Source organism: Pseudorca crassidens, chromosome 1 (assembly GCF_039906515.1).
Source record: "Pseudorca crassidens isolate mPseCra1 chromosome 1, mPseCra1.hap1, whole genome shotgun sequence".
Taxonomy (NCBI): domain Eukaryota; kingdom Metazoa; phylum Chordata; class Mammalia; order Artiodactyla; family Delphinidae; genus Pseudorca; species Pseudorca crassidens.
The window spans coordinates 105,119,867-105,134,644 of NC_090296.1; the positions used below are offsets into that span (position 1 = coordinate 105,119,867).

General features: G+C 36.5%; 2 protein-coding genes across 12 annotated transcripts in view; one reads left to right on the forward strand and one right to left on the reverse strand.

Annotated features, from left to right (window-relative positions):
* Positions 1 to 9,791, forward strand: part of TEX9 (testis expressed 9) — a 215,423-nt gene extending 205,632 nt beyond the window's left edge. For all 11 annotated transcript variants that reach the window (XM_067747685.1, XM_067747711.1, XM_067747695.1 and 8 more), the window contains 2 exons: positions 8,630 to 8,764; positions 9,352 to 9,791. In XM_067747685.1, coding sequence (XP_067603786.1) covers positions 8,630 to 8,764; positions 9,352 to 9,429 — 213 coding nt within the window. In that variant the 3' untranslated portion in view covers positions 9,430 to 9,791. The remainder of the gene's footprint in view (positions 1 to 8,629; positions 8,765 to 9,351) is intronic.
* Positions 9,792 to 10,027: 236 nt separating this feature from the next.
* MNS1 (meiosis specific nuclear structural 1) overlaps positions 10,028 to 14,778 on the reverse strand; it is a 55,609-nt gene continuing 50,858 nt past the window's right edge. Inside the window, exons 9-10 of the mRNA XM_067747760.1 lie at positions 11,149 to 11,274; positions 10,028 to 10,332 (exon numbers count right to left, since the gene is read on the reverse strand). Coding sequence (XP_067603861.1) covers positions 10,240 to 10,332; positions 11,149 to 11,274 — 219 coding nt within the window. The 3' untranslated portion in view covers positions 10,028 to 10,239. The remainder of the gene's footprint in view (positions 10,333 to 11,148; positions 11,275 to 14,778) is intronic.

The window sequence follows — 14,778 nt, forward strand, 5'->3', positions numbered from 1 at the left end:
CTGTAATTTTCTTATTTTTGTGGTATCTTTATCTGATTTTGGTATTAGGGTGATGATGGCCTCAAAGAATGACTTTGGAAGCATCCCCTTCTCTTCAGTTTTTTGGAATAGTTTGAGAAGGATAAGAATTAAGTCTTCTTTAAATGTTTGGCATAATTCATTTGTGAAGCCATCTGGTCTTGGACTTCTGTTTGTTGGGAGTATTTTTTTATTACTGATCTAATTAGTGTTAATTGGGGTCTGTTCATATTTTGTATTTCTTCCTCATTCAGTCTTGGGAGACTGTATATTTCTAGGAATTAGTCCACTTCTTCTAGGTCGTCCATTTTATTGGTGTGTCATTATTCAGAGTAATCTCCTATGATCCTTTGTATTTCTGTGGTGTCAACTGTAACTTCATTTCTGATTTTACCTATTTGGGCCCACTCTCTTTTTCTTCTTAATGTGTCTGGCTAAAACTTTATCGATTCTGTTTATTTTCTCAAAGCTCTTAATTTCTTTGATTGTTTCTTGTTTTCTCTCTTTTTCATTCTTTCGTGTCTATGTCATTCATTTCTGCTCTGATCTTTCCTTCTACTAACTGTAGGTTTTGTTTGTTCTTTCTGATTCATTTGGGTGTAAGGTTAGGGTTTTTGAGGATTTTCTTGTTTCCTGATGTCAGCTTGTATCACTATAAACTTCCCTCTGGGAACTGCTTTGCTGCATCCCATAGATTCTGGATCACTGTGTTTTTGTTTCTGTCTCCATGTATTTTTTTATTTCCTTTTTGATTTCTTCAGTGACTCATTGGTTGTTCAGTAGCATATTGTTTAGCCTCCATGTGTTTTGGTTTCTTTTAATAGTTGATTTATAAGTCTCATAGTGTTGTGGTCAGAGAACAGGCTTGGTATGACTTCAGTCTTAAAATTTATTAAAACTTGTTTTGTGGCCTAGCATGTGATCTATCCTGAGAATGTTCCATGTGCACTTGAAAAGGATGTGTATTCGCTGCTTTTGGATGGGATGTTTTATATGTATCTATTAGGTTCATCTAATCTAATGTGTTGTTTAAGGCCTGTGTTTCCTTATTGATTTTCTGTCTGGGTGATTTGTTCATTGATGTAAGTGGAGTGTTAAAGCTCCTGGCTATTATTGTGTTACTGTCAATATCTTTCTTTATATTTGGAATTATGTGCTATATGCATTTAAATGCTCCAGTTTGTGTGCATAAATATTTACAAGTGTTATGTATTCTTGTTCATTATGTAATGTCCTTCTTTGTCCCTTTTTCATTACATAGTCCTTCTTTGTCTCTCGTTACAGACTTTGTTTTTCCATCCCCTCACTTTCAGTCTGTGTGTGTATTTAGATCTGAAGTGAATCTCTTATAGGCAGCATGTGTGTGTGTGTGTGTGTGTGTATGTGTGTGTATCTTGTTTTTGTATCTGTTCAGCCACTGGGTCTTTTGATTGGAACATTTAGTACATTTACATTTAAAGTAATTATTGATAGGTACATACTTATTGCCATTTTGTTAATTGATTGGGGGTTGTCCTTGTAGTTCTTATTTCATCCTTTCTTCTTTTCCTCCCTTCACTTGTGATTTGATGACTATCTTAGTGTTATATTTGTATTCCTTTATCTCTTTTTGTGTATTATAGATTTTTTGGTTTGTGGTTACCATGAGGTTTATATATAGCAACATACACAGGTGAATATTGAAAGTTGAAGATGTCTTAAGTTTGAACACATTCTAACAACCCTGGAGATGAGCAATCTACCCAATAAAGTGTTCGTGGTAATGACCATAAAAATGCTCAATGTACTAGGAAGAAGAATGGGTGAACACAGTGAGAATTTTAAGAAGGAGTTAGAAAATATAAAGAAGAACCAAACAAAGCTGAAAAATACAGTAACTGAAATAAAAAATACACTAGAAGGAATCAACATTAGATTGGGTAATACAGAGGAATGGATCAGTAAACTGGAAGACAGAGTAGTGGAAATCACTCAAGTTGAACAAAAAAAAGAAAAAAGAATTTAAAAAAATGAAAACAGTTTAGGAGACCTCTTGGAAAACATCAGGCATGCTAGTATTCACATTATAGGGGTCCCAGAAGGAGAAGAGAGACAGATAGGGGCAGAGAACTTATGTGAAGCAATTGTAGCTAAAAACATACCTAACACGAGAAAGGAAACGGACATCCAGGTCCAGAAAGAACAGAGAGTCCCCAAAAAGATCAACCCAAAGAGATCAACACCAAGATACATTATGATTAAAATGGCAAAAATTAAAGATAAAGAGAATATTAAGAGCATCAAGGGTAAAGCAACTAGTTAAGTATAAGGGAACTCCCATAAGATTGTCCACAGACTTTCAGCAGAAACTTTGCTGGCCAGGAGAGAGTGGCACAATATATTTAACGTGATGAAAGGAAAAACCCTGCAGCCAAGAATACTCTATCCAGCAAGGCTGTCATTCACATTTGAAGGAGAGAGAAGGAGTTTTACAGACAAGCAAAAGCTGAAAGAATTCAGCCCCACTAAACCAGCTTCCCAAGAAATGTTAAACGGACTTCTGTAAGTGAAAAAGAGAAGACCACAACTAGAAATATGGAAATTACAAAAGGAAAAATCATTGGTAAACACAAACATATAATAAAGGTAGTAGATCAGCCAGTTATAAAGCTACTAGGAAGGTTAAAAGACAAAAGTAGTAAAATCATCTATATTCACAGTAAGTAGTTAAGGGATACACAAAACAAAAAGATGTAAAATACGATGTCGAAAACATTAAACATGCAGGGAGGAGTAAAAATGCAGAGATCTTTCTTAATGTAGGCATTTGTTCCTATGAACTTCCCTCTTAGAACTGCTCTTATTACATCCCATAAGTTTTGGTATGTTGTGTCTCTTTTTTCATTTGTTTCACGATCATTTTTTTTTCCTCTCTGATTTCTTCTTTCATCCGTTGGTTGTTCAGGAGAGTCTTGGTATCTTCTTTGGTGAAGTGTCTGTATAAGTCTTTCCTTCTTTTAAAAAATTGTTAAATGAACTTTAATTTTTAGAACAGTTTTAGATTTACATAAAAAATGGGAAATTAGTACAGAGAATTTTTATAATCTCTACACATTGTTTCCTCTGCAACTAATATGTACATTAGTATGGTACATTTGTTACCGTTAATGAATGAATCATTATTATGATTCGCTATTATTAAAGACCATACTTTATTCATATTTCCTTAGTTTTTATCTCTTTGGTTCATTTTAAAGAATTGAGTTGACTTGTTTTATAATTGAGTTTTAAGAGTTCTTTATATATCCTAACTACAAGTCTTTTGTCAGGTACCTGCTTTGTAAATATCTCTTGCCTTTTATTTCTGTAACAGTTTTTTTGAAGAGCAATGTTTAAAATTTTGATGAAGTCCAATCTGTTGTTTTTCTTCTTTTATAATTTATGCTTCTTGTGTCCTATTTAAGAATTCTTTGCTGAACCTAAAGGGTCACTAAGATTTGCTCTTAGGTTTTCTTATAGAAGTTGCATAGCTTGAGCTTTTATGTTTTGGTGAGTTCTTGTGCATGATATAAGGGGTCAGGGTTCATTATTGGAATATGTGCAGCACTATTTGTTGAGAAGATTATCCTTTCACTATTAAATTGCCCTGGTACCTTTGTTGAAAATCGGTTGCCCAGATATGTATGGATTTGTTGCTGGAATCTCTCTCTTGTTCCATTGATCTGTATGTCTGTCTTCATGTTAATACATTGTCTTATTATACCTTTATAATAAATCCTGGGGCTTCCCTAGTGGTGCAGTGGTTGAGAGTCCGCCTGCCGATGCAGGGGACACGGGTTCGTGCCCCCGACCGGGAAGATGCCACGGAGCGGCTGGGCCTGTGAGCCATGGCCGCTGAGCCTGTGCGTCCGGAGCCTGTGCTCCGCAATGGGAGAGGCCACAACAGTGAGAGGCCCGCATGCCGCAAAAAAAAAAAAAAGAAAAGAAATCCTGAAATCGTGTAATTTCTTTTAATTAGTCTTGACATTAGTGTTGTCCTTTCCATCCCTTCATTTGTAACTCCTTTGTATGTTCTTGTAGGCAACATATAGTTGTTTTTCTATTGTTTTAATCCAATCTGACAATTTGACTTTTTAATTAGGAGGCTTAGACCATTACCTTTAATATGATTATTAGTAATGGTTGGGTTTTATTCTATTAACTTGCTATTTGTTCTCTTCTATTAACTTGCTATATGTTCATGCTTTCTTCCTGTTTCTTATTTTTCTCCTTTTGAATATTTTTAACAATTTCATTTTATCTCTTTTACTGGATTATTATCTCTACTTCTTTTTATGGACATTTTATCTTTTATCAGATACACCTTTAACTTATCATTGTCTACCTTCAAGCATTTTATGAATAATGTAAGAACCTTTCAGCAGTATACTTCTCTCCTCCCCTTGTTGTTGTTGTCATACATTTTATTTATTATACACAAACTCCACCCTACATTGTTACTTTTTTGCTTTGAGGAGTTAATGAACTTTCTGAATTAAAAAAAAAAACCTTTGTATTAACACTACACATAAAATTTACACTAATTTTTGAAAGTTTACAGTTCACTAGTGTTACATACATTCATACTGTTGTGTACCCAAACTCCAGAACTCCTTGTTCATCTTGCAAAAACTGAAAACCTATGTCCATTAAAAACTAATTCCCCATCCCCCTCTCCCTGATCCCTGGCAACCACAATTCTACTTTCTATCTTTATGATTTTGACTACTCTAGGTACCTAATGTTAAGTGGAATCATATACTATTTGTCTTTTTGTGACTGGCTTATTTCACTTAGCATAATGTTCTCAAGGTTCATCCATGTTGTAGCATGTATCAGAATATCATTCCTTTTTAAGGCTGAATATTCCGTTGTATGTGTGTAACAGGTTTTGTTTATCCATTCATTGGATAAAGCAACCTGGGTTGCTTCCACCTTTTGGCTATTGTGAATAATGCTGATATGAACCTGAGTGTATGGGTATCTCTTAAAGACTCTGCTTTCAATGATTTTGGATATTTGCCTAGATGCGGTATTGCTGGATCATATGGTAATTCTATTTTTAACTTGAGGAACCACCATACTGTTTTTCCATAGTGGCTGCACCATTTTACATCCATAGCAACAGTGCACAAGGGTTCCAATTTTTCCATATCCTTGCCAACTTGTTATTTTGTGTTGCTTTTTTTTAATAGTCATCATCCTATGTTTATTAGGTGGTATCTCATTGTGGTTTTGATTTGAATCTCCCTAAATATTAGTAATGTTGACCACCTTTTCATGTGCTTGTTAGCCATTTGTATATCTTTTCTGGAGAATTATCTATTCAAGTCCTTTGCCCATTTATTAATTGATTGTGTTTTAATTATTGATTTGTAGGAGTTATTTCTGTATTCTGGACATCAACTCTTTATCAGGTATATGATATACAAATATTTTCTGTAGGTTTCTTTTTCACTCTGTTGATTGTGTCCTTTGATGTAATCCAATTTATCTATTTTTTTCTTTTGTTTGCCTGTACTTTTGGTTTCATACCCAAGAATCCACAACCAAACCCAGTGTCATGATCATTTCCCCTACATTTTCTTCTAATAGTTTATAGTTTTAGGGTTTACATGTAGGTCTTTGACCAAATTTGAGTTAATTTTTGTATATGATATGAAATAGGTGTACAGCTTCATTGTTATGCATGGAGATATCTAGCTTCCCAGCTCAATTTGTTAGAGGCCATCTTTTCCTAGTGAATGGTCTTGGCATCCTTGTCAAAAATCATTAGACTTTATATGCAAGGGTTTATTTGGGGGCTCTTTATTACATTGGTAAATATTTCTTTATGTCCGTAATTACACTATTTTGATTACCATAGATTTGTAATAAGTTTTGAAATTGGGGAGTGTGAGATCTTCAACTTGTGTTATTCATTAAAATTGTTTGGCTATTTGCGTTCCCTTGAGATTCCATATAAATATTAGCTAGCATGGATCTATCTCTGTAAAAATGCCATTGGGGTTTTGATAAAGATCATACTGAATCTGTAGATCTCTTTGGGTAGTATTGACATCTTCTAATGTATGACCACAGAATATCCTTCCATTCGTTTGTCTTTAAATACTTTCAGCAGTGTTTTGAAGTTTTCAGTGTAAAAGCATTTCACCTCCTTGGTTACTTTTATTCCTAAGTACTTTATTCTTTTTGATGGTATTATATTTGTAATTGTTTTCTTAATTTTTTTTAGGAATGTTCATTAGTAGTATATAGAAACACAACTGGTTTTGTGTGTGTGTTGATTCTATATCATGCAACTCTGCCAAATTAATTTATTCGGATGGATAAATTGTGGAATCTATAAGGTTTTGTACATACAAGACAATGTCATCTGTGAACAGAGATAATCTTGCTTCTTTTTGATTTGGGTGCCTTTTATTTTTATTCCCTAGCTGCTCTGACCAGAACTTGCAGTAGTACTGTGTTGGATAAAAGTGACAAAAGTGAACATCCTTGTCTTGTCTCTGATCCTAGAGGGAAAGCTTTCAGTCTTGTACCACTGAGTTTGATGTTAGCTGTGGGCTTGTCAATATATGGCTTTTATCATGTTGAAGTAGATAGAATCCTTCTGTTCCTTGTTTTTTAAGTGTTTTTTTATCATGAAAGTGTGTTGAATCTTGCCAAGGGTCCCAATGTGTCTCAGAGATGGTGTTGGACTGCTGGTGGGCGGGGCCAGGGTCTAGCGGTAGGGAGGCACCCAGTGCTGGTGGCTGGGCTGGGTCCTGCCATGGCAAGCTGTGGTGGTCCTGGGCTGGTGTCAGCCCACTGGTGGGTGGAGCTGGGTCCCAGGGTCTCTGGCTGCAAGGCCCTGGGGATCCTGGGGCTAGTGCTTCTGCTCGTGTGTGTGGGACAGGGTCCTGGGCCCTCTGGTGGGCAGGGCTGTGCTGTGTTCCAGGTGGCTATGGGCTCAGGGGTCTTAAGATAGCCTGCCTGCTGGTGGTGGATGGGGCTTTTTCCCTACCAAGCTAGTTGCCTGGCCTGAGGCTTCCCAGTACTGGTGCTGACAGGCTGGTGGGTGGAGCCATGTCCCATTGCTAGTAAGCTAGAGGAGGACTCTGAAGTGGTGCTTCCCAGCATCAGTGTCCACGTGATAGAATGGGCTCCCACAAATGACTGCTGCCAATGCCTATGTCCCAAGGATGAACTTCAGTTGCCTCTAACCTCTTGGTGATTAGCAGGTGGGTCTGACCCAGGCTCCTTTCAAAAATTACTGCTTCTTTTCTGGGTCCTGCAGCATTTGAGATTTTGTGTACACCCTTTAAGAGTGGAATATCTATTTCCCACAGCCCTCTGGGTCTCCTCTCCACTGGCCTTCAAAGCCAAACATTCTGGGGCTTGTCTTCCCAGTACAAGACCCACAGGCTGGGGAGCCCAATGTGGGGCTTAGACCCATTGCTCCTTAGGGAGAACCTCTGTAATTGTAATTAGCCTCCCGTTTGTGGGTTGCCCATCTGGGGTATGGGTCCTGACAATACTGCACCTCCACTCCTTCTACCTATCTTATTGTGGTTCCTTTTTTATATCCTTGGTTGGAGAAGATCTTTTCTGTTAGATTCAGGTCTTTCTTATCAATAGTTGTTCTGTACATAGTTGTAATTTTGGTGTGCCCATGGGAGGAGTTGAGCTCAGGGTCTTACTCTGCCATCTTGGCAACCAAATCTAATCTAACCCACTGTCAATTATCTTTTAAAGAGAAGTTTTTAACGAAAAACGTTATTTACCACGTGTTACTATTTCTGATACTTTTTTTTTAAATGTGTGTGTATGTAGATTCAGATTTCCTTCTGGTATCATTTCCCTTTTTGCATGAAAGACATCCTTTCACATTTTTTCCAAGTACCAGATGTTCCTCTACTTACATAGTTTCTACTTACTTGTCTTAGAGTTCACTGGTCCTTTTTCTCCATTGTCCAAATTGCTGCAGAGCTCATCCAATTAATTTTTACCGAGATTACAAACTCGGTCTTCCTTATCACGGGCAGTGGCTGAATTCTCTGCTCAGCTCTTTAGACCACGACTGTTACCTTTCATGGGTTCCTAGGAGTCTCACCCTGCACGTGTTATTTAGGTGCCAAGGATTTGAGGGAACTGTGTATGCAGATTTTGAGGGATTTCCCACCTGGAAATTTCTACCATCGTGGCAGCCATGCTGTCCAATTCCTTAGCCCAATAAGACTGATACTTTTTGCTTCAGGTCTGTCCCTGTGAACCAATGAACTGAAAAGTGCTCTCAGAAACCAGCTGAATGTGGATCTCAACCAGTATGCTTCCATTTTTTTCAAGGCTCATAACCGTCTCCAGTTTCTGCCTACTACTGATTACTCATCTCTGCCTTCAAATATAAGCTACTTTGGCATTATTGGAATTAGAACTGAGTTGTTATTTTAAAAACGTTTTTTAAAATGCTAGAGGTGTGAGCATCATTAAAAGTTATCAGAGTTACAGTAATTTAGTAATGCAAAAACTAAAAATAGCTTTTATTGCTGATATCATTTTTTCCATTCAAATACTGCAAAGAATAAATGGGATTATTTTTTTCTTTTTGCAGGATATAGCAAATGAAGAACACAAAAAAATTGAAGTGTTAAAATCAGAAAACAAGAAGCTAGAAAGACAAAAAGGAGAATTAATGATAGGGTTCAAGAAACAATTAAAATTAATCGATGTTTTGAAAAGGCAGAAGGTGAGTTTATCCTAAAAAACAAAGTTAAAATAAATCGTAGATGTTATTTGGCTCTTTCTACTAAGATATTTAGTATTTCTACTTTAGATATGTTTATTTTGACATGCTTAGTCACAAAATTTTACCTATACATCAATGCAAGTAAATTAGAAATGTAGAAATAGGACTACTAAATACAATATGGATACTCCCTAACTAAAGAAGATACCATATATAGAAATAACTTAGGGGATCCGTTTGCCTCCTGAAGAGTGAAAACTGATTACAAACCACTTTTGTTCTGTTCACTACACGAGTTACCTAGTGGTAAGAGGATATGAATTCATGGCTTTGCCACTGTCCCTTTTTGCAAAGATTAGGTATTACAATATTATTGAATTGTTCTCTCAACAGGTTGGTACAATACCAGCAGTGAACGCAGGTTTTTAGAGGCTGACCATTTCAAATGTCACACTGTAATTAGAATTACATATTCCTACAACAAAACTTAATTTGATAGCATATTATACACACACTTTTATAAATTTCCTGTTGTTCTGTGGTCTACTCTTAACACTAAATTAGACAATATTTGTTTTTAAACACAGATGCATATTGAAGCTGCCAAGATGTTGTCTTTCACTGAAGAGGAATTTATGAAGGCACTCGAATGGGGAAATAAGTGATCTACCTTTTAACCTATAGTGCCTGGTGGATATACCCTTTATTTAACTTAAGTTGTAATGGTTTGAATTATTTTTACTCTAAGAAATGAAGATACTTGATAAATCAAAATAATTCCAAATTCCCTGTGTAGATCTGGGTATGTAAAATTGATATCTATTACAAAATGGAAATATTTTATGAAATAAAGCAATAGGAATTTAACTTTTGATATCTTTCTTATGACCATCTAGCCCTTTTTCAACTGCACTTATGTTCTAGAGATGTAACTCTAGGTTTTAAATGATGTTTATATGAGAGAAACTGTTTGTGTTCTTACTGACAATTAAGTGCATTCGCTAGTAAAGCACGTTGAAATTCCTCACTCTTTTCCTGTCTACTGTGAGAGGAGAAAAGTAAAGTTTTCCCTGGCCAAATAAGGGAAGTAAAGTTCCAAGACACCAACATAGATAGAAGTGGTATGAAGAGGTTAGTCCCCTGGGTTGTTGGATTTTATATATATATATATTCCTCTATATGGAGTGTGGTGCAGAATTCAGATCTTCAAATTATTAGTACAAAAACAACAGTTTGATTAAAAGCAATTAACTTTGCCATTAATTTTGCAGTGAAAAAATACTCAGTAATTTAATTTTTATCAAAAACAAATGTTTTCTTATAAATAATTGTTTATAAATGATGAAATACAGATGTTTTAGAAAATCCAAAGACAAAGAATGGATTCCTACCCTCACCGAACTGTAAAACAGAAGTTACACTGACATCTAGTGGTAACGTACAAAAGAATCCAGGTTTACCAAATTTTGATGATATCACTTCTCTTCACAAATTTCACTCCTTTTCTGATATGCTTTTCTAAACTCTTCACCAAGCATATCAATATCATCCTCTGTTTTGAATACTCCCTACAAGAAAAATATTTTGTGGGTTACTGTGAATGCCAGAATAATTCACTAAATGTTCATTAACGCTAACAGATATACAGACATGAGGTTTGTAAAGTTATTTCCAAGATAACAAGATCTAATATATTTATGAAAAAAATTTTTCTGAAATTATTACTTGATATATACAAAATATTCTTAGCCTGACCTGATTTCCTGATTTACCAGATCCTGTGTTAGAACTTGTCATAGGAATCTGGGCTCTTCTGCTTTATTACTACAAGTACTACTGCTTTGATGGGCTGAATAGGAATTAATTTAATCCATACTATACCCTCTATCCTTGTTTTGAAACAGCCCTATAGTATGTATGATATGAGGGAGGTCAGGGTGAAGAGGTTGAGCTTTGCCAGATTCATGCATGGGATTGGCTCTTGCCTCAGTTCTGTGTCTAATGAGCAAACATTCAGACCCAGGTTGGGAAGCCTGATGTGGGGCTCAGAACCTTCACTCCAGTGGGTGGGTGGACTTCTGTGGTGTAAGTGTTCTCCAGTTTGTGAGTCACCCACCCAGCAGTTATGGGATTTGATTTTATTGTGATTGTGCCCCTCCTACCATCTCATTGTGGCTTCTCCTTTGTCTTTGGATGTGGGGTATCTTTTTTGGTGCGTTCCAGTGTCTTCCTGTTGATGATTGTTCAGCAGTTGTGATTCTGGTGCTCTCACAAGAGGGAGCGAGTGCACGTCCTCCTACTCCACCATCTTCAGTTTCCCTCTGAAATCTTAATACCATGTTTTTTTCCCCACTATTAGAGGTTATATGTTAAATGTCACTTACTTTAGGGAGATATCCTAGTAATTTTGTAGCATGTTCTTTGAGAAGTTTTAGTCTTTCTTCTTCAATAATTTCATTAATACATCCTTGCCTTCTTTGCTGCAACTGCCATTCCTCCAGTTCACGTTGCTGGAAATATAAATAAAATTTATTTTATTGTCAGAAAACACATTAAACTAAGAATGTGTCCGATAAATTTGTCTAATTTACTCTTGCAGTAAATCAGATAAAACTGATAAGTACTAGATAATAATATATCTTTTACCTTATTTTATATATATATATGTATATATTACAGTCACTATTTCTTTAAAGTTACAAGAAAAATCCCAGCTATGACTGGGATTTTAGGGAGGCAAGTACATATTTTCAGGACAAGTATCTTCATTACCAAGGAAAAAAGATTCAAAGAAATTATTTCCTAATTAATTCAACAAATATTTATTGCGTGCTTACCATACTCCAGGTACTGAAAGCAGCTTACAGTGTAAGATGAAAAAAAAGGTAGATAAAACAGAATAGGGATATCTAAAAGGTAAGTACTGCCATATGAAGTTTTGTAAAGCCTGTATGAAGCAAAAGAGTAAGAGCAAGAGTTCCAACAGGCAAGAGTTCTGATAGAGGGCCTTTCCTGGTGGCGCAATGGTTAAGAATCCGCCTGCCAATGAAGGGGGCATGGGTTTGAGCTCTGGTCTGGAAGGATCCCACATGCCGTGGAGCAACTAAGCCCCTGCGCCACAACTACTGAGCCTGCACCCTAGAGCCCATGAGCCGCAACTACTGAAGCCTGCGTGCCTAGAGCCCTGCTCTGCAACAAGAGGAGCCACCGCAGTGAGAAGCCAGCACACCACAACGAAGAATAGCCCCCGCGTGCCACAACAAAGACCCAACACAGCCAAAAATAAACAAACAAACGTCTGATAGACAACCACACCAAACTTCTGTGCCATATAAATATGGAAGAGCTGACTAGCTTTAACACGTTTTAGGGCTTAAAAGAACTCTTATGGAAATATATCCAAATAGTCCTATTGGATAGTGAAGGATACTAAAGGCAGACCACTGAAAAAACATTGATGAATTTCTGCCAAGAATTACTTTAAAATAGTATTAATGCTGAACTTTTGTTTGAAATAACTAAAGTCATGTAAACCAGAAAGCAGGATATGTCTTTTTTGCTACAGTGAGAGGCAAGCTTCAATATAATCTCTTTAAAGTTATTGAATGAAAATACAGAGGAATGCTAGGACACAGCCATATCCAATGCCAGTTAAACCTGGAATTGCTTCTCCTGAGAATATTTTGTCTACTATCATGTCAGATTCATTTGTATTACAGAATTAGAAGTATCACTGACAGCTAATTGAGAAAAGACTTACACTTTCACCCATGTTGCTACTGAATCAAAGGGTTGAGTTGCTCTTAATTATTTTATCTCTAAGATGAAACAGGGTAATAGAATCTACCATAGAATCACTATACCTGTTTTTTTTTTTAGACTACATTTCTAACACTCCTTTAGGGTCAAATGTGGTCACAACAGGACTAGGATTTTGCCAATGGAATATAAGCAAAAGTGTCAGGTGGCAGTTTCCAGGAATCAATCTTATATCCTTTGTCCCTTCTGCACTTCTTCCATCTGCTGCTTGAAACATGGATATGAAGGTTGAAGATCTAATTTAAACCATGAAGATGATGGCTATAGCCTACAGAAGCCATAACGAAAAGCTAGAAGGAGCCTGGGTTCCTGAAGACTATGAATAAAGTCTCAATTTCTAGACTTTCATGTGAGGGAATAGTAAACTATCTACTAAGCCACTGTTAATTTGAGACTACTTGTAGCCAAGCACGATCCTAACTGATCTATTCCTTATAATAGGGAGGTGCAAGAAGTTCTATAATGTTATGAGAAAAATTCACTCATTAGATTTTTGTCCAGTGATGTACATGGGCTCTAATTTGGGTGTAATACAGGATCTCCCTTTTTAGGATGTGGTAGACCACATTAACTGTTCATCCTAAAAAACATTTTTATAGTTAATTAGGGTAAATATTTTAGAAAGGTATGAAACCAATTTGTTCATGAGGACAAAAAGAAAAACAGAGCCTTATATGATTGTGTAATAGAATGGATTCATGATTCTATGATCATGAAAATTCATCCTTGCCCTTGGACCAGAATAGAAATGCGACCCAATCTCACTGATATTGAAATTAAGCCCACAGCTTCATATTGGGAACGTTTACAATTTTAAAAAAATTAAGATATAAATTTTTTGTAAAAGTATTTATGCTTTAGGTAATATTTTCAGATTTCTTCCATTTATAGCTGTCTTGCTAACTTTTCCAATAGCTTTCAGATTAGCTCTGTAAGCCATGAGATAGTAGGACAGTCACAGTCACTGGTTCTACCTCTTTCTATACAAGGAGTATTCAAAGTTTTCTGGTCAATTTCAAAAGGCTTTTAATTTTCAGTCTCCTTGATCACTTTGCTCTGACCAGGCAAAATGCTAGGTGCTTTAAAGGTAATTATCTCCCTTAAAGGTTACAGTAGATAATGGTTGGTTTATATCAAAGCTACAGAATTGAAGTTTTATCCAGTAGGAATCCACTTAAGTTAAGCAGGAGGAGGACATAATGAGATTTTTTTTATACCTTGCTAACTGGTAGCAGACGCCACAAGGAGACCAATTATAAGTCAATTTCAGTAGTCCACAGAATGATACTGAATGTCTAAATTAAGTTATGAAGAAGAGAAACTGAATTTAAGAGGTGAAATCAATAGGACTGTTGAGGTGGAATCAATAGGATTTGGTGGCTGACTAAAAATTATTACGTAAGAAATAGGAAGAGTCCAGGAATGATTCCTAGGTGATAGCGTATTCACTCAGTCACTGAAGCCTGTCTTTAACCAAGATTCAGGCTACAGAAATTGGAGGTTTGTCTGTTACATTCACTTTTGGAAACCTAAATTCTAAGGCACCCACAAGATTTCCAACTGTGTCCTTTAGGCATCTGGAAATATGACAAAAGAACTACGGCGTAAGGGGACTTTCCTGGTGGTCCAGTGGTTAAGAATCCGCCTTCCAATGCAGGGGACATGGGTTCGATCCCTGGTCAGGGAACTAAGATCCTACATGCTGCGGGGCAACTAAGCCCATGGGCCACAACTAGAGAGAAGCCTGCACTCCACAACTAGAGAGAAGCCCAGGCGCCGCAACAAAGAGCCTGCACGCCACAACAAAAGATCCCACGTGCCGCAACTAAGACCTGACGCAGCCAAAATAAATAAATATATTTTTTAAAAAGAGTTGATTAAGTATAGAGGAAAGCCAAAAATTGAACCCCAAGTCTCTCAACACGTCATTGCAGCAGTCAAAAGAGCTGATCTCTCTTGGTTTTCTATGACTGCCAGATTCTTTTATCTTTCTGACCATTTCTTGGTCTTGGCAATTTTTTCTACTACTTCCACCTCCTAACTAGAATGTTCTCCAAGTCTCAGTCACTGGCCCTCTGATTATTTCTCATTATAATATATTATTTGGAAGAATCACCTTAGTTTGAAACTCTCTGTGCTACTTAATGACAGAAATGCTTGTCTAAGAATACTTGACCTAAGTTTTCTTCTGTTCA